The sequence below is a fragment of the Falco rusticolus genome, chromosome 6 (assembly GCF_015220075.1).
Source record: "Falco rusticolus isolate bFalRus1 chromosome 6, bFalRus1.pri, whole genome shotgun sequence".
Classification (NCBI taxonomy): domain Eukaryota; kingdom Metazoa; phylum Chordata; class Aves; order Falconiformes; family Falconidae; genus Falco; species Falco rusticolus.
Genome location: NC_051192.1, coordinates 86,589,907 through 86,608,159, shown reverse-complemented (window position 1 = coordinate 86,608,159; position 18,253 = coordinate 86,589,907). Strand labels below are relative to the sequence as shown.

The 18,253-nt window shown below is 45.7% G+C and overlaps 1 protein-coding gene across 3 annotated transcripts in view; it reads left to right on the top strand.

Moving 5' to 3' along the window:
• The window catches only part of BACH2 (BTB domain and CNC homolog 2), a 196,820-nt gene that overhangs the window by 168,427 nt on the left and 10,140 nt on the right, over positions 1-18,253 (top strand). For all 3 annotated transcript variants that reach the window (XM_037391134.1, XM_037391135.1, XM_037391136.1), the window contains 2 exons: positions 2,852-4,396; positions 13,932-14,138. In XM_037391134.1, coding sequence (XP_037247031.1) covers positions 2,852-4,396; positions 13,932-14,138 — 1,752 coding nt within the window. The remainder of the gene's footprint in view (positions 1-2,851; positions 4,397-13,931; positions 14,139-18,253) is intronic.

Sequence of the window (18,253 nt, the reverse complement as noted above, 5' to 3'; positions counted from 1 at the left end):
GGACAAGCACCGGGTACTTGAAAAGAAAATTTCCCCCTTTGGATCTGAGAGCAAGGAAAGTCGTGTTGCTGGGTAAAATCTTGTAAGGAAGTCAGGGCACACGTTTGGCCAGCATTTTCATCGTCCTTCACTTGAGGCATCTGCTGGGCACCCTGGGGAGCCCACAGCGCAATCTTAGGCTCTGCTTCTGATACTTCCAGTGCAGAGCAGCTGTAACAGCTGTTGTTTGCTGCTGTTTGTTGGCGTGGTGGCTTACTGGGAGCAAAAACCTGAGTCAGCGTGGGAGACAGCCTTTGCTGCGGGACGGCGTGAGTCAGTCGGAGGCTCTGCGGGGTGCCTGCGCTGGGGCAGCAGCAGGCAGGTGAAGCCCTGGCCCAGCGCAGGGAATTATTTGAATTTGCTTTCCAGCCATCCCACCTAGTGGCCAAGTGCCACAACTGCCGGGAGAGCTGGGTTTGTGCTCCAGGGTTCCTGCTTGTCAGAAGGGACCCCAAAACCCCAGACGGTATTTATGGCTGCTCCTACAGACCTATGCTGCTGTGGAGCTTACAAGATGTGTAGGAATATGTAAGCCCCCACACTGATGATCTTACCAAAGAGAAACATTGGCCTGTGAGTAGCTTATTAAGTTCCCAAGCAATTTTGTTAATCATGCTGCATAGATAAAATGTAGATATGCTTTTACTGAGCTGATAATCTAACAAATAGGCGGAAAGTGTAACACTGATAAAGCAGAGTCAGTTTAATAGCCAGCTGTGAATCTAGGCAATTCTGTGCCAGAGGCATATTGTAAAACAGGAATGTGCAAGTGTGTAAGTATGTGCGTGAAAATGCACCGTTTCTTAAAATAGCAGATACAGCAGTTATATTATGTATGGAAAAGCTATTGGGAGCAATTTTAGAGGTGTTTTAAAATATTTTTCTCTCCATCAAAGTCTGCACCACTTGTGCTGTCTTCATAATCCAGCATCACAAGTATAGATCTATGAATAACAAAGGCTTTTTTCTGGAAGTCAGGATTTTCTATAAAAATCTGTGAGCTCTACCACATCATCAAAGACAGTGAGGCCATTTGTAGGCTTTTTATTGGGATGAACCAAATTATTCACTCATTTATGCTAATCACAAATAAGACCATCACAAATCCATGGTCTGATGTCTCACCAAACTCCTGAACAGCTTCTTGCTCAGTGGCATTAATTGAATTGGAAGGACAGGGAAGAACAGCTCACCTTCAGGGTCTCCCATACCTACTGGATAGGATATCCTTCCGAGGAGCTGGGAAATTAATCCCCACAGCCTGAGGAAGGGGCCTGGTTTCCTACTTTCTAGGTCCCTCTTCTGATCTTTAGGCCATTTTACAAAAGGGGGACAGTAGTGCTTTCTCTCTTCTTTGTTTGAAAAGAAGAAATTGAACTGGGAACACCTACTGAAGATGCCTACAGCCAGAAGGAGGTTGCAGACTGTGCATCCCGACCTCACATAGGCATGCAGGTGTTTGGCTGCTCTCAATCCTATCGAGATGCTTTTCCTTGGTATGCAGAGCACAGGGAACTCAGATTTGGGAATACTACTTGCAAGCAAGGCAAGAAGGTGTCTTGGTGAATTGAGACTGAAGTGACTTGCCAGGGTCATGTAGAAGGTGGTTGGTGCAATGGGAAATTGAGTTATGGTCTCCCAAATCCCAGCTTAGTGGCCAAACCACTGAATCTTCTTCTTATGGAGAAGCCTTTATCCTTGATGGTGAGCCCTGGTTTTAAAGCCACCTCTCATTGCTTCATGAAGGGTAGACCTCTTTTTCCTGCCCATTGGGGGAAAAAATGCAATGCAAGTTAGTGCCGGTGCATTTTCGGTGAAAAAATAAACGGTATTTATAGTTTACTATGTGTCTTAGCAAGTTATTTGATAGTAATGTGTGAAGATACCACTTTAAAAAAATCAGGGTGGGGGAGAAGTGTGCATTTTTTTATATAGGATATGTGATGTAAAATGTAGTTGGTACAATAAGAAAAAAGGATGAATAGTGGTGCATAACTCAGACCTGGAACAGTTGGTTGGAGATCAGTCTCCTGGAAACAGTTGTTACTCTTTCTACAAATAAAATGGTGGAAAATTAAGTACTGAGGTGAGACTCGGAGTGATTTTTATCAATTGAACTATGAATATGGATTTCTTTCCTGTTAGCTGCCTTAGACTCGCTAAAATCAGGAGCAGCATGAGGAGAATAATCTCCATGGGAGGGAGGAAAGAGCTGTGCAGTCAGTACTTACCTCTTATTTATTCAGCAATGGCTTGCAAAAGTTCGAGAAGAAAAAAGAAACCGGTTTGCTTTTCAAAGAGGCAGAAGGGTATTTTCTGTTGAATTTTGCTGTAATATTAAATGTTTCCTTCCCAAAACACTTTTGGGATTTAAGTGGTATCTTAAGGTTGAAACCGCTGTTCACCAGACCTTCCATCAGGGCAGAAGAATCAAAATTGTACTGGTACTTTCATGGAAGTGTGCTGCACCACAGTTAAATAAGATCCATTTCAAGAATCAGCAGTGTCCACACCAGTCTGATTTTTTCAGTCTTTTATTAGAGCAGAGGCTTAGTTAATAGGTCTTCAAGATACCTGGGAAAAATAGTGCTCAGCGCAACCTGTACAGTGATGTACAGAAGCAACATAAAGGGAGCAGTGCTAGTTACTGGATGTAGCATCATTGCTGGCATGGTAGAAAAATAACTGGTACTGAGCAGTATTTCTCTCTGGGTGCTCTATCTGTTAGGTTGTCTGACTGCGCGATGAAGGATTTGGGATGATATCATGAGCTGATGGTAACACTGGCAATTTCCCTCTCTTTTTTTTCCAGGTCACTGTCAGGGGATTTGGTCCATTGTTACAGTTTGCCTACACTGCTAAGCTGTTACTCAGCAGAGAAAACATCCAGGAGGTCATCCACTGCGCTGAATTCCTGCGCATGCACAACCTGGAGGACTCCTGCTTCAGCTTCCTTCAGACACAACTGCTGAACAACGAAGATGGCCTGTTCCTGTGCAAAAAAGATACCACCTGTCAGCGCATGCACGATGAGGAGAACTCAGATGGAGATGAGGAGGAGACAATGGAATCGGAGACGTCAAAAATATCTTGCCCAAGAGAGAGGGTGCACCAAGAGCCGTTCAATTTTGAAACCACTGTTGCTGGAGCAGACAAAGGCGAAGGGATGCTGCCTGACTCTGACATGCTGAGAGACAGCAAGGACAATTTGGACAAAGATGCAGTAACACGGTACCCCAGATACAAGAAATACCAGCTTGCTTGTACCAAGAATGTCTACAACACATCACACATCAGTACCTCAGGTTTTGCAAGCACATTCAGCGAAGAGAGTTCTGGAAATGGCCTCAAATCAGGACTTGCTATGGGGCAGATAAAAAGCGAGCCTCAGAATGAAGAGAACGATGAAGAAAGCATCACACTTTGCCTGTCTGGAGATGAACCTGACATCAGGGATAAAGAGGGGGATGTTGAAATGGACAGGAAACAGCCAAGCCCCACTTGCGTTGACAGGCCGAAAAGTGGGTCCTCTCCTTCTTGCTTGCGGTCTTTCTTCAACAGAACAAAAAGCATAGATTTGGTTGGCTTCCCCAGCACTTCCCAACAGCACTTTGGCAGGAGTCCAGCATGCCCTTTTGAAAAAGGGACAACTCAGGGTGACCACAAAACTGATTACATCCCTTTCACAGGGAACTATGGACAGTCCCATGCCATGCAGAAGGATGCTTCCAACTTCACAGTGGGATCACCACTCAGGGGGCCTGGCTTTGAAACTCTCTGTAAGCAAGAAGGGGAGCTGGACAGGAGGAGTGTTATATTCTCTTCAAATGCTTGTGACCAAGTAAACACTTCGGTGCATTCATATTCTGGTGTGAGCAGCTTGGACAAAGACCTCACTGAGACTGTGCCAAAGGGTCTGTGGGCTGGCGGTAGCCAGTCTCTCCCCAGCTCTCAGACCTATTCGCACAGTGGACTGACAGCTGATCACTTGCCGGGAAGGATGCGGCCGAACACGAGCTGTCCAGTGCCAATTAAAGTTTGCCCTCGTTCTCCTCCTTTGGAAACCAGAACCAGGACTTCCAGCTCGTGCTCTTCCTACTCGTACGCAGAGGACGGCAGCGGCGGCTCTCCCTGCAGTCTGCGTCTTTGCGAGCTCTCCTCTTCCCCTTGCTCCCAAGGCCCCCGATTCCTGGCGCCCGAGCACCAGGAGCCCGGTGTAGTGGGGGATGGATTGTACAACCCAGTCCGAGCCCAGATTAAATGTGAGCCATCCTATGGAACAAACTCCAGCGATGAGTCTGGGTCATTCTCAGAAGCAGACAGTGAATCATGTCCTGTGCAAGACAGAGGGCATGAGGTAGGGATTTAAGATAAGTACATATATCGCAGTTGTCGTGACCCAATTAATCGCTCCTTGATTCTCTCAAATGACTTGGCATTTCCCCAGCACTTTCTTTGTTTATAGAGCCCAAGAGTAACTTCTGTTTATTCCCTTGTCAGCTGCGTGCACATGGTTGACTTCACGTAAATAGGTTTGCTTGACCTACGAGGTGTTTGGTGCTTATCAGAGTTTGGGTATGGGACAACAGCAAACTGCTAATTGATGTGCTTAGGAGTCTGCTAGCAGTGTCCTGCCCTCTTCCCTCCCTCACCCACCTGCGCAGCACAAAGCACCGTTGCTCATCCTTAATTTGCAGAGGGGGTTCCAGCTCCCCTTGTTACTGCTGCTGGTGTGTTTGAGCACCCTGGAGCGACACGAGGGGTCAGGCAGCCTGCTCAAAGAGCCCCTGCTGCAGTTGCTAACAGCTGAGTAGAGGAGACAGACAGAGTGGGAGGAGAAAGAGGTTGAAATGACTTGAACAGTTGCATAGCTGGCCACCCTCAGCTGTGGGAATGGTATGCAAGTCATCTTCCCTCTGTGTAGGGTGTGTGTGCGTGTGTGTGTGTGTGTCTTGCACACGCAGGTAACGGGTTTCACCTCCATTAAGTGACAACCGAGATGGTGTTTCCTGCCCATGACCTCTTTGTTTGGTGGTGAGCTCTGGCAGCTGTTGCATAATTGGTTTCATAGAGAAGTTATCCTTTTAATTTCCAGGACTGTTAGGAGAATGGCAAGGGGGTGGTCTGGCGCTGAAGAGCAAGCTGTGAACTGAATGCAGCAGTCCCCCAAGAGGGACGAGGAAGAGGGCCTGCTCTAAAACTAAGAGATGGGCCAGCTGGAGATGCTGTGGTGATAACTGGCTAATTGTGATCGAATAAACTGCCTGTGTGAAGTCACCAGTTTGAGGGAAGACTTAAATTATGGGGATGTGTTGTGGAGCCCAGAAACTGGAAAAAAAAAAGACTGGATGTTTTCATAGAGTTTCATTGGGAAACCACATGACCTGGAGAGCATCTAGGTGAAATTGCATATCTGGCCCCTCTAGTAGCGCTGAAATGCTCCACTGAGAGCTCGTGCTTCAGCATGGGGAGCAGCGAGTGCAAGCTTGGGGGGTTCACACGCTGTGAGTGCCCAGTTCCAAACCAGGTGGGCATAGTTGTGGGCTAGGGATGAAAAAAACTGAACTTCATTTTATCCCCTAATCCTTATTCCAACTACATCCCAGGCTCTGGAAGACACCTTTTCAGACAGATGTGGTTGGTTCCCTTGGCTGGTTGCTTAGCTCTGAGGAAGGGCTGAAGAGCAGGAAGGGGAGCCTGTGGTGTCCTAATCCCTGTCGTGCTGTACCAGTGGTTTTGAGAGGACAGTTTTTGTTTGTCCCCATGTCCTGAGCTGGGGACAACGCAGAAGGGGGAGGAATCTCCTTGGGAGGCCGCATGGGACCTCATTTGGGAAGCCCTACAACAGAACTGATCTGCTTGGCCACACCAAAGTTACTTGGTGAAGTCCTGCCTAAATTTACAAGCGGTGGAAGGGAGCAGGGAGTGGGACTGGGAAGAGTATCGGGTCTCCACCCACGTGTGCTGCTTGCTCAGCAAGGGCTAATGAGCAGCATGAGGCAGCAAAGAGGGCAGGAGGTTAGCCTTTTGGGGTTAGATGATTAATTAGCTGTCATAATTGGCTAATTGTGTGGAGATGCTGCAGCAGACACAAGCCCAGAAGAGTCAAATGAGAAGGTTATAGGGGACTGGTGGTGGTTTCCTGGAAAAAAAAATAAAATTACGTGAATGTGTGCAGGAGGCTGTGGATGAGAGGAGGGACATTCCCAAGAGGAGACAATGGGTGGGTTACGGGAAGCCATCTTGCTGTGCCGCTGGCAGGCAGACCTCTCCGGCTCTGGGCAAAGGTGGGGAGGGTTTGCTACACTCCTGGGTTTGCTGCTGGTTTCCTCCCGGGAGGATTTTCTGCACTGTGGTGAGCAAGTTTACTCCCTGGGACTGCTGATAAGGTGCTTTTTTTTTTTTTTTTTTTTTTTTTGTCAGGGCATTTTGATTAGGACTGCTAGGCATTAAAAATGTGGTGAGGAAATCAATGCTCCGTGAGGCTGCACTGCACTTATTCTGAACAAACTACGGGTAAACAGATCACACTAGATTTTTTTCTGAAAAATGCATTTGTAAAGGTTGTTACCAATACGAGAAAGGACATTGCAGCCTCATTAAACAATGCCATGTTTATACAGCGACTTGGGGTGTATGTCCTGCAATCCTTGAAGGTCTGCTGCTGTAGAAACCTCAGTGAAAAATATGTTAAACCAGGCAGCAGAAAATCTCTAATAGCAGCAGGAAGTTCTTGTGTAAGTCGCTCTACCTACTTTTAGCAGTTTGGCTGCCATTAGAACAGCAGGAGAGACTCACAGCAGTCTGAAATGGGCTGCTTTCTGTTCTTCACCTTCCTGCAAGCTGCATGGCAATCTTTCTCCATTCCTGAAATTGTCAGTTTGCCCTTGCTGTCCTGATGACTTTCCAGATGGGGTCCCTTGCCCCCTGCCATATCAAATCACACAGTGTTTGCTGGACTTCTCTTCAAAAAGCACCTGATAAGATAGCTGGGCATGACATGCAGGCACTCACCCCTCTGGAGAGCAGCCACGCAGGCTCTTGAGCTACAGGTGGGCTTTGGTTTGGGTGGGATGGCCTAATGGGAATAAGCCTGATGGACTCTGACCCTTGGTTATCTCATGGGGCTGCTCAGTTCCCCTGGAATTCGGACTCTGTTGGTCTTGATTTGGGTCCCAGAGTGCTGTCTTTTCCAGAAGTAATGTCACAAAGCATCATTTGCCAGTGTATTGATTGTGTGAGAAGTAGGTGAAAAGTTTCTTCTCTCTGCTTATTTTCAGGCACTCTGCTTTCCCACAGACAGATGCCATTCAGGAGGACGTGCCCAAGTTGTTCAGTGCCAAAGGAGTGCTAGGGCTTGGCATGAGTGCTGGGTGGGTACAAGTGACCCCTCTCCATGGCCGGCCTCCCTGCCCCACAGGGGGTGCAGACTGCAGTCACAAGTGTCCCAGGAGGTGGCCGTCCCTGTAACACTGCTCTTAACTGCTCGCTGGGATGTATTTGCCTTTCATTTTCCTTCCTGTTAAGGGAGCCACCCAGAATTTTCTGAGATTTCCCTTTCTTAAGGTTTTGTGACAGAAGCAGCAAATGGGTTGTTCCCATCTTACGGATTTGCAGGAACAGGGCTGTTACTTGAGCTGCTGGGACTTTAAAGAAATATATAACAGTTTGTGTTCCTTTTTTCACCCAGCTCCCTTAGGCCCCAACAGGTTGTTCAAATCAGTTATTGGCATATAATACTAGAGCGAATACTTATGCTCAGTGCTTGCAGGCAGGTTCTGACAATCCTGCTTAAAATAGCAACAACAAAACAATAAGCCCTGAAATAATGAATTGTTGAGAAGGAAGTAGTCTGTCAATCTGTTAACCTACTTAGGAACAGAAACTTCAGCACTGCCTACTTTCTTGATACTCCTTCAGCAAGTATCTATGGGTTTTTTTCGGCTAGAAAACTTGTAAAAATATTATACTACTAAACCAGTTAAAAAAATCTCAGCTCGATCTAATTTGATGAGTGAGTTATCTTAGGAGAAGAATAAACAAGGGTAGGAGGAGGTAAGAGGTGGAGTTTTCCAAGAACTATTACTATCTAGAGAATTGCATAAATGTGTCTTTCAAAAGAATTTCCCACCTGGTTTAGAGACTTACTTTTCAAAGGAAATGCTCATAAAGGCAAAGCGAATGCAATTGGAACACTGAGGATATTGTAGGCAAATAACCTTCAGTGAGAGTCCAGACCCCTCCATGGTAAGCAATAGGCAGCCGCCCTTTCTCTGTTCATCTGCTGATGCTTAGCAAAGTATTAAAGCCCCAGTAAAAGGGGGTAAACCAAAGCTGTTCTAACAGAAGTCTGCTGGAGCAGTGCTGAGTTACCTAACCTGAGCCTTCTTTGCTCTTAATATTTCAACTTAGTTAAAAGTAATATGTAGAAAGAAGGACAACCAAGAAAAATACATGTCAAGGTGTTAACTTGCTTTTTTATATAATTCCGCCCCAGAATTTGGTGATTGGTCACCCCAGCTTGCCTGATCTTACTAGGTTTACTAATTTGAAAATGAGAAAGTTACTCTCCACATTCTTCTGTGGTGGATGTTCTGATCAGGATCCTCAGTGCATCAGCAGAGCACTGGGAATTGTGTTTGGCAACATCTGGTTAAATGGAGTGTCGTCAAACATCGGTCTTGCAAGATAAACTCCATGGCAGTTTTGTTTTCTTTCCTTTCTCCAGTAGGAGTGGTATCCATGCCGGTAGCAGAGAATTACTGGATTACAACACTGAGAGTTTTCCATTACAAGTCTGAAATTTCAGGAAAGTCCTTTCAGACGCTGTCTTATTTCATTGCAGCCTGCAATCATTTCTGTTACGCCCTGAGCTGAAGACCTTGCTGGAGCTCTTGAGGGACTGACTCTCTAGTTCTTCATTTTTTTCCTGCAAAAGCAGATTTTTCAGAGAAATACTGCAGTTTATCCCCCCTCATTTCACTGCCTGATCTGCCGCTCTCAAATGCACCTATGACTTCCGTTGGGGTTTCTGAGCTATCCCTGGTCTTGGAAAGCCTGTTTATGGGCAGGAGTATTGTATTGTTGTGCCATTTGAAGGTCTGGAAGCTGGGGACAATGCAAGTGGTGAATAGGAAGAGGTCAGCTCAGCATTTTAAGCACTGGCAGTGTGTGATCTGAACACAGGTCCAATTCATGGGCTAAAGGATGAGAACCCTGGCCATCCAACAGTCTCCTGATTGTTGGAGTACAGCCCTCAGCCATGGGACTAGCCCCTTCTGCCAGTTATTTGAGGCAGGTGGCAAATCAAAAGGTTGCCCAGGCTGCCTCCACTAAGTGCATAGCGGTGCCCTCTCAGACAGCATTTGCTGACCCAAACACCTCTCATGGCCCTCAGGAGGGGAGGCTGGAGTTGACCCTGAGCAACTACGTGGCCATCAGTTGTGTTGTGGCATATCAGACAGGCCGTTTGCAGTGGGACCTGCTGATCAAGGCCATTTCAGACCTGGTTTGTTGACACAAATGGTAGATCTTTGCTGTTTGGCTCACTGTTCTCCTCTTGCAGTCCTCTGCCATCATGGTATGATTGACACCTGAAAAGAAGAGGTGTTTTGAAGTCTTCACCTGTGCCACTAGAGTGCATCCTGCCTGTCCTCCCCCTTACACTAAGTGTGGCCCCTTGGCTTTGTGCTTCGTAGTTAGCATCTGTCCGAGTGAAATCAGGTAGGTCCCTATTCTGTGGGGCCACAAGTGGTGCCTGAACTAGCGTGTGGGCAATCGAGTCCCTAACACAAGTGGACACACCTCAATTCCTGTCCTGGGATGAATTTTTTCCTGAGTGTTTGTAGAAGACAGACTTGCATACTGAGGAAGATACTAGGAGTAGCAGCATTAATGTGTTGGGCTCTTCTATCTGGAGGAAATTGCCCATTTCTACATTAAACAAACATTGATATGTTTCAGCCCCTGTGCTAAATTGCTTGGGCGGATCCTGAGAGCTTTCCAAGGGCTGAGCAATTTTAAGTGTCCGAAGCTTTCAATAACTGGCTTTCATTTTACGGGCATTAAGGAAACAGTTTTATTTCTTTCAACTCTGGAGCACCTGACCAAGATTTTAAACCATTTATAAAGGTCAGGCTGGTACCTTGAGTTCCACCCTCCCATGCCCAATACATAATGATGACTTTTTCTTATGTATAATAGATGAACACTTTTAGTTACTGTGATGTTAAGCCAGGCTTGGGAAGTTCATTGTCTCCACTAGGACTTGGCAGCTCAAGGAAGATGATGTTGAAATTTTACATATAAAGGAGTGAAAAAGCTAATGTTACTTATAAGATAAGGAAATTCCCAACACTTGGCATTTATATTTTAAGGTGAGTAAATACAGGGCCTTAGTCCTTTATTCCGAAGAAAAAGAGAGTGAGGAGAGCAGCAGTAGCAGTAACTAGTACAGTAAGTGAGCAGCACAGCAGTAACTGGCGTATGATCCAAGCTGGCACTAACTAGTGAAGCTTGAAGGAATTAATTGATTATATATGGGCCTTTCGTGTGCTTAGTCAAGGGCTCTCCCTGTCTGTCTAGATCATTGCTGTTACTTAGCTGCTCAAAGCAATGACATTTGCACTGGCATCCTAATGCTAATACGAGGGGGTAAATGCCACAAAGTCGTACGTTTTCTTTTTCACCAGGGTGGGCTGGCTGATCTCGCAGGGGTTTATCAGCTAGAGCCGGTGGCGGTAGAGGCTGCAGCAGTAGTGGGAAGTGCCGGTTTATCTGTTGTGTTGCAGAAACAGAGCTTCTGCTGTTGCTGTAAAAATGCAGGGAAAGAGTGATTGTGCTGACAGGGAAGATTTTAGAGCTCTCTGAGATTAGCTCTGGCTGGAGTAACTCCTGGAAGGAGTAGAGATCCTGCTTGCATTTCTAATTTGAAATAGTACAAACCAAAGAGTACAGAGTCATTTCCTGTACAAAATTCATAGTTATCAACAAGAGAAGTTTACAAGAAAACATACTTGCTGGATTTATCTTACACATCTTAGATCTTTTTCAGACATCTCTTGTAAGGTTTCTCTCACCTACCTTAGATACTGTAAGATGCAGCATCTTCCCTAAGTCTTATCTCAGCTCTTTCTGCAGCCGGGAGGAGGGAGAAGCCATGCAGGATGCATTGCAGTCCAAAGGCCTCTCTGGCCTTGATGCCAACAGCAGGGACCTAGACAGTAGCTAGTCCCAACCCATCGTTTCAGACAGCTTTAAGTGGGTCAGACGAATCCCACCCATGGCACAGTCCTCAGCTCTTGCAAATTGACTTACCACTCTGTTATGATAAATACCAGCTGAGAGTCTTGCCCTGTGCTGGTGTAAAACACCATTAGCCTCTCACTGCAGCAGTACCCCAGTGCAGTTATTCACTGTGTCCATGCCAAAAGCTTGGTGGTTTTTTTATTTTTTCAGTTGACAGCTAATTTCGTAGAGGGAGACGGGCAATAAAAATGCTGTGAATGGTGAAGGAAACGAGTCTGACTCACTTCCACTCTCCCTTTCACATTTTTAATCCTGTGCTGTGCTGCCTATGACAGAGTGGGATTATGCTGGATTTACTGATAGCAGTCTCTGGCCTGCTGTGTAGATGATTTTATTTTCAATCTGTTGTTTGGGGGTTTTTTCCCCTGTGAATCTGTTTCTATTTATTTTCCTATTTCCCTTCAACGACTTCTACCTGACAGATTTAAGTTGCTTCCCTTTCATTCCCATTCCAGCTGCAAGCACATCTCCTTGCAAGTAAGTATGTTTTGAAAGGAAGAGGGAGGGAGAAATAAAGTTAACATCACTTTTCACTTTGGACTTAAGAAAATAAGGAAAAACTGGGAACGTGAAAGAACATTTTTTGCAGTGAAGAACAGTGGTGTCTTTCAGGGGAAAGCACAGATGTTTTCATTTTCAGACTCTGACTGAAGCTTGAGAGAAAAGCAGGTGACACCAAGTTTATGTTGACGGTCCAAAGGCTAAGGAAGGGAACTCAAACAGGTTTCATGTCACTGGTTAGCAATCTGTAAACAAGGTAGTCCACATCACCTTGCCTAAGGTCAGCCTTTGTGTGTACAAGCGGGGGACTGGGGCAGTGTTTGGTGTTTCTTGCTGGTTTAAATTGACCTGTTAAGTAGCATGTTACGAAGCGATGCCTGGACACGTGGGGCAGAGGGGCAATGTTCAGGGCATGAAACTGTCTGAAAGGGTGTGGAGGTGTTTGCACTGAATTTCTGGCCCAGGCTTGGACACACGCACAGAGCAGTGACAGAACACAAGAAAACGCAAGCTTATAAACAAGGTGCGGAGCTGGTTATCGGCAGGTCCTGTTGCCTGGTGAGGGTCCATGACTGCCAGTGCCAGAGGCCACTGCTGTGTGTACGTGTGTCCTCAGCAAAGTGTTCTGCATAATCAAACTCAGCTCTCCGATGAAAGTCATTTATTTCTAATCTATGCTGTTATTTTCTTTATCTCCAAATAATTAAAGTGCACCGTTTGAAGATGATGACCATGTTTTCTATATCAAAGTGTGTATATATATATATATATATATATATATATGTAACCTTTTCCACCCATCTCTTTTGCTTCGCTGGAGCAATTTAAGTCGTATCTTCTTCGGTAGCCTGCACGCAGAATAGTCTCCTTGTTGGAAAGGCTGGATTGTACCGAACGGGGACAGAAATGTAGATATTTACTGCCATCGTTTGGGCAGTGTGGGTATGACTCAAAAAAAGAAAAGAGGGCAATGGAGTTACTCAGTTGTCATCTCCTTCAGCTTTGTCAACTGATTCTTGTATGACCACCAAACACACAGTCCACCGAGGAACGTTATTTTTTTTGATAGTCATGTTATTAGTCTCAAGCTACAAGTGAGGCAAGGTTTGTAAGGGAGAGGTGCTCACTTTGATTTGAGCAAGCCGATCGGTTTTGGGAAAAAAAGCTAACAGAAGTCTTTGAGTACACCTGCCATTCTCCTTGTTTTCAGATAGTATGTGTTCATTGCTCCAAGCTGGCAGAAGCTTTGTGTTTTACTTTGCTTTAATGAATAATCAGTAGGAGTTGAAAAGGTGGTTGGAATTCCTGAAGTCAGAACCTGGAGATACTGTCGCATGGTCTACAGTCAAAACAGGATGGCAGTTCATGGCCCAGAGGAAAAATGTTTTATTGCAAGTAACTGAGGCTTTAGAGTGTTTGGGGTTTATTTCAAGAAATGCAACCAGAGTGCTCTTCAATCTACAGAAATATTAGATTGTCAGCAAATATTGGTTTGTTTCAAAATGCATATATTTTAGCATCGCACTCCTCTGACCCTTTCTTCTTATATGGTATACTGCTCAGTTGAAAAGCTGGGTAGGAGACCTTTCCTAATTGCAATACGGTATTTTTCATCCACTTGAGGTGTCAGGTTGCATTTTTAACCTCACACCTAATCAAACTTTAGTCCTGCAAGCCATGCAGAGACAGGTTTCCTGCTGCAATAATAGCCTGTTCCTTGAAACTAGTTTGAAGTTAATAGCAGCGAGGTACTTCACTGTTTCCAAAAGGCCATGACTTTTAGTGGATGGAGCCTTCTTTTAATGCAAGGAAATCTGTTACTAGAGCTTTTTAGAAAGATGAATTTTTTACCTGGGATTCGTCCAGATTGCTATTTCAGTACAATTATAGTCTGACCCTTACCAGCTGGACCTCCACAATGTGCCACAAGGGAGTGTTAAAAACTTTTTCAGTGTAAAACTTGGTGTGTCGTTTATTTAGGGGGCGGCAGCATAGGTAATTGTCCTTCTACTGGTTGTTGTCTGGTTTGCATTCAGCAATCAAATTATGACTCTTTGCTCTTGTCTTGTATTTGTTTGGTTTAGGTGAAACTTCCTTTTCCTGTTGATCAAATCACAGATCTTCCAAGGAATGATTTCCAGATGATGATAAAGATGCACAAGCTAACCTCAGAGCAGCTCGAGTTCATCCACGATGTCCGCCGGCGCAGCAAGAACCGAATTGCAGCTCAGCGCTGCCGCAAGAGGAAACTGGACTGTATTCAGAACCTAGAATGTGAAATCCGCAAGTTGGTGAGTTGCCTGCTCTCATCTTGGGTCTGCTCGCCCTCGTGTCACAGCTAGCAGTGCGCTGACAGCAGTTCCTGTCCAGGGTTTAGTGGGTTCAGTCAGTTTGTATGTAAGTAAGCAGAGCCACTAGTATGAAAATTTAATATACAAAAATATTTTAGTATATGTGTGAAAATTTAATATACAAAAATATTTAGAGTGTCTGTGTGTATAATATATTATACACACATATTTGTGTTATATACACACACAAAATTCCAGTGGAATGAGGCCTAGATATCTGCTTGTTTTGATACCTCAAGAGCAGATTGTTGGGTGAGTTGGAAGAGGAGGGAAGCCTGTATCCCAGCTCCCTTCTTGCAGTTTAACTTACCCCTGGTACTTACAGTGCATCCACAAATAACTTACCCCTGGTACTTACAGTGCATCCACAAAGGTATTTCCTCATCTGAGGCCCATTTCCATCCCTAACTACCATAAAAATAGGTTGGTCAGGGATTTGTGGAGTGCTCAAAAGAGATAAGTATGAAGATAGCTTCAGAGGTTGTCTGGTCCGAACAGTAGTGTGATATGGCAGGGTCAGCTTCATCTCTACATAGAGGTTTTCTGTCTCTTTGGTGTGCTAGAAGGCAGCTTAGCCTTTTCAGGATGTTTCAGCTCTTTAAGCCTTTTCTTCAGCTCTTTCATTCACTGAGAAAATGGCAGAAACGGCAAGGGAAGTGAAAAGCCAGGAATGTGAATATCCAGACAAGTGGGCACCCCTTAGTGTAGGTCAGTGAGATGGCTAAGGTATGTTCCTCCTTGGTTCTGCTGTCTTCTTCCCTCTGACACTCCTGATGTACTGTGGACGGAACCCCTCCCGTGATTCAAGGACTATTTAACACAAAAGGCCTGTTCCCATGCCCCAGGTTCAGGTGGCAACTGTTGGTTTGGCCCAACCCTCCTTGACCTGTGTCTGACAGTAGTCTGCTGCAGAGAAGAGAGCAAAACATGCCTCACTCCGCGGCCAGAGCACGTCTGGGGACAGGTCTCCTGTGTGCTAAAGTGTCAGTGAGGTGCTACCACATTTTAATCTAAGGGAGTGAGGTGACTGGAGCAAGGTTAAATGGCAGGTTGGGAAATTCCTCTCTTTCAGTCATGGTATGGACAACTCAGGTGTGGCTTGGGTGGCTAAACACAGATGTCTACAATATAGACACCTCTGATGGAGCTAGTTGTCCTGGTTTCCTTCATAGTCAATGAAGTAGATACCTATCAAGTCTTACTTGTCTCATCCTGCAGCAGAAGTGCCTGTTCCTCTCCATCACTAAACAAGATCACCTGGAGAGCCGTGCCAAACGTAGACATCTTAGCTTTAGTATAAGTACCTTATCTGAAAAAACTCCCCTCCTTTATGACAGTGCCCCTGTGGTCTCAAGGCCCTGCTCCTTTTCCCGTGACAACCCTTGCCCATTGAGAAAGCAAGCTGGTACACAACAAAAAAAAAAGCTTGAGACAAGGGTCATGGAGGAAAGCATGTCTACAGTGTGTCATTCGGCAGGAGAAATGCAACACTTCAAAATGAGTTAGCACCTCCTTATCTGTTTAAAAGTCCTAAAAGCTTTCTGAGATATCAAAAATAATGCAATATTCCCAGTTCAGCTGTTAGAAGAAGCCTGGGTGTGCAGCGTGCAGTACTGGACAGTTTAATTGCATTATGCAGCATAGATTTAGGAGTCCAGCATTAAACCCAGCCTTTGAATATCGAAGGGTTTGAGTGATAATCAATTCATTAACACAGATAGAACAAAAGGAGCTGAAGCTGATTTCCTTACTGAGATCTCCGTGTACCCAGCTTCCATGAAAATGAAAGGTTATTTGGAGTCTTTGATTTAAATGTCTATGTGCACATCTAAAACATGCTTGTTTGTAGGTTGTACTTGGTGGGTCTGGGGAAGGGGTACTTCTTGTTCTTGTCATAACAGGTTGCGTGTTGAAAGTGTCCTTAAGTGTGGGCTTTGTTGTACTTCATTCTCTGCACAAGCTGTAGCAAAAGCAGTGTGAAGGATGCAGGGATCTGTTGGAAGAAGCTGAGTTACTGTCACCTCACAAATGGCAGAAAGCCACATGACTTGGGGTTACTTGCTTACTGCCTGTGCCTGTCTGCTTCCCGTCTGCAACAGGGAGGTGACACTGACCCCACAAGCTGGTTAGGAGGCTTAAATCATCAAGGCTTGTGAAGCCTTCAGATGCTGTGCTGCTGAAGCCCTGGGGGGGAAAAAGAAATTAAAATCAAAACATTGTTCAGAGTAGTGCTCCAGTGATGCAAAACAAACAAAACATCAAAGATAAATAAAATAGTGAGCAACTGCTTTCTGCACCAAGCATAATCCACAGTGCTGCGGGGTGAGTCAGAGGTTCTGCAGGGTGACAGAGCAGCTCCTCGTCCAGGTTGTCAGGAGAAGCTGGTCCAGCCTTGGCTGCACATGCCCATCCCTCTACACCGAGCTGATGATGGAGCGTGCATGTCTGTCATTCTCCAGAGCAGAGCACCAGGGGCAGCACTCTTAAGGGCTGGACTAGCAGCAAGGGAGGCTTCAGCCTGATAGCTGTAGGCTTCACTTGAAAATTAATTTGGGTTCATTTGCTTTACGTAATCCTGTGGCGTTATTGTTATTGTTGAACATAATCAACTGTGTGTAGGCAAAATACATTTTTTAAGTCCTCTTCTCTCCCCAGCACACACACACATCACAGGGAAATGAATGAAAGGCATACGAGTGACCTTGTGGGCCTGATCCCTGCTGAATTTCAGGAATCAAAAACCCTTTAAGATTCTTCAAAATAAATGTTGAAGTTTCTATTTAGCAAGCTGTCCTTCAGTATGTAGTGATATGTCGTGAGGGAGCCAACTAGGGAAGCACCCCGCTGGACCTGCTGTTTGTGAACAGAGAAGGACTTGTGGGTGATGTGATGGCTGGAGGCCATCTTGGGCATAGCGATCACAGAATTATAGAGGTTTTGATTCTTGGAGAACTAAGGAGGGGGGGTCAGCGGAACTGCTACCTTGGGCTTGCAGAGGGCAGACTTTGGCCTGTTTAGGAGCCTGGTGGACAGAAGAGTCCCTTGGGAGGCAGCCCTGAAAGGCAAAGGAGTCCAGGAAGGCTGGGCGTGCTTGCAGAAGGAAATCTCAAAGGTGCAGGAGCAGGTCATGCCCATGTGCCAAAAGAAAAGCCAGCAGGGAGGAAAACCAGCCTGGCTGAACAGAGAACTTTGGTTGGAACTCAGGAAAAAAAGGAAAATGTATGACTTGTGGAAGAAGGGGCAGACAACTCAGGAGGACTTACAAGGATGTCATGAGGTTATGCAGGGAGAGAATTAAAAGGGCCAAAGCCCAACTAGAGCTTAATCTGGCTACTGCCATAAAAGACAATTAAAAATGTTTCTATGAATACATTACTCACAAAAGGAGGTCTAAAGAGAATCTCCATCTTTTATTGGATGTGGGAGGAAACAGTGCCAAAGGATGAGGAAAAGGCCGAGGTACTTAGTGCCTTCTTTGCCTCGGTCTTTAATGGTAAGACCAGTTGTTCTCTGGGTACCGCCCCCTGAGCTGGAAAACAGGGATGAAGATCAGAACAAAGCCCTCATACTCCAAGGGAAAATGGTCAGTGACCTGCTACACCACTTAGACACACACAAGTCTATGGGGCTGGATAGATTCCATCCAAGAGTACTGAGGGAGCTGGCAGAACTGCTCACTGAGCCACCTTCCGTCATGGACCAGCAGCCCTGGTTAACTGGGGAGGTCCCAGCTGAGTGGAAGTTAACAAACGTGACACCCATCTACAAGAAGAGCCAGAAGGAGGATCCAGGGAACCTGTCAGCCTGACCTCAGTGCTAGGGAAGGTTCTAGAGCAGGTCAACTTGGAGTGCCATCATGCAGCGTGTACAGGACAACCAGGGGATCAGGCCCAGCCAGCAGGGGGTTATGAAAAGCAGGTCTTGCTTGACGAACCTGATCTCCTTCTATGACAAGGTAGCCTGCTTCGTGGATGAGGGAAAGGCTGTGCATGTTGTCTACATGGACTTTAGTAAAGCTTTTGACACCGTTTCCCACAGCATTCTCCTGGGGAAAC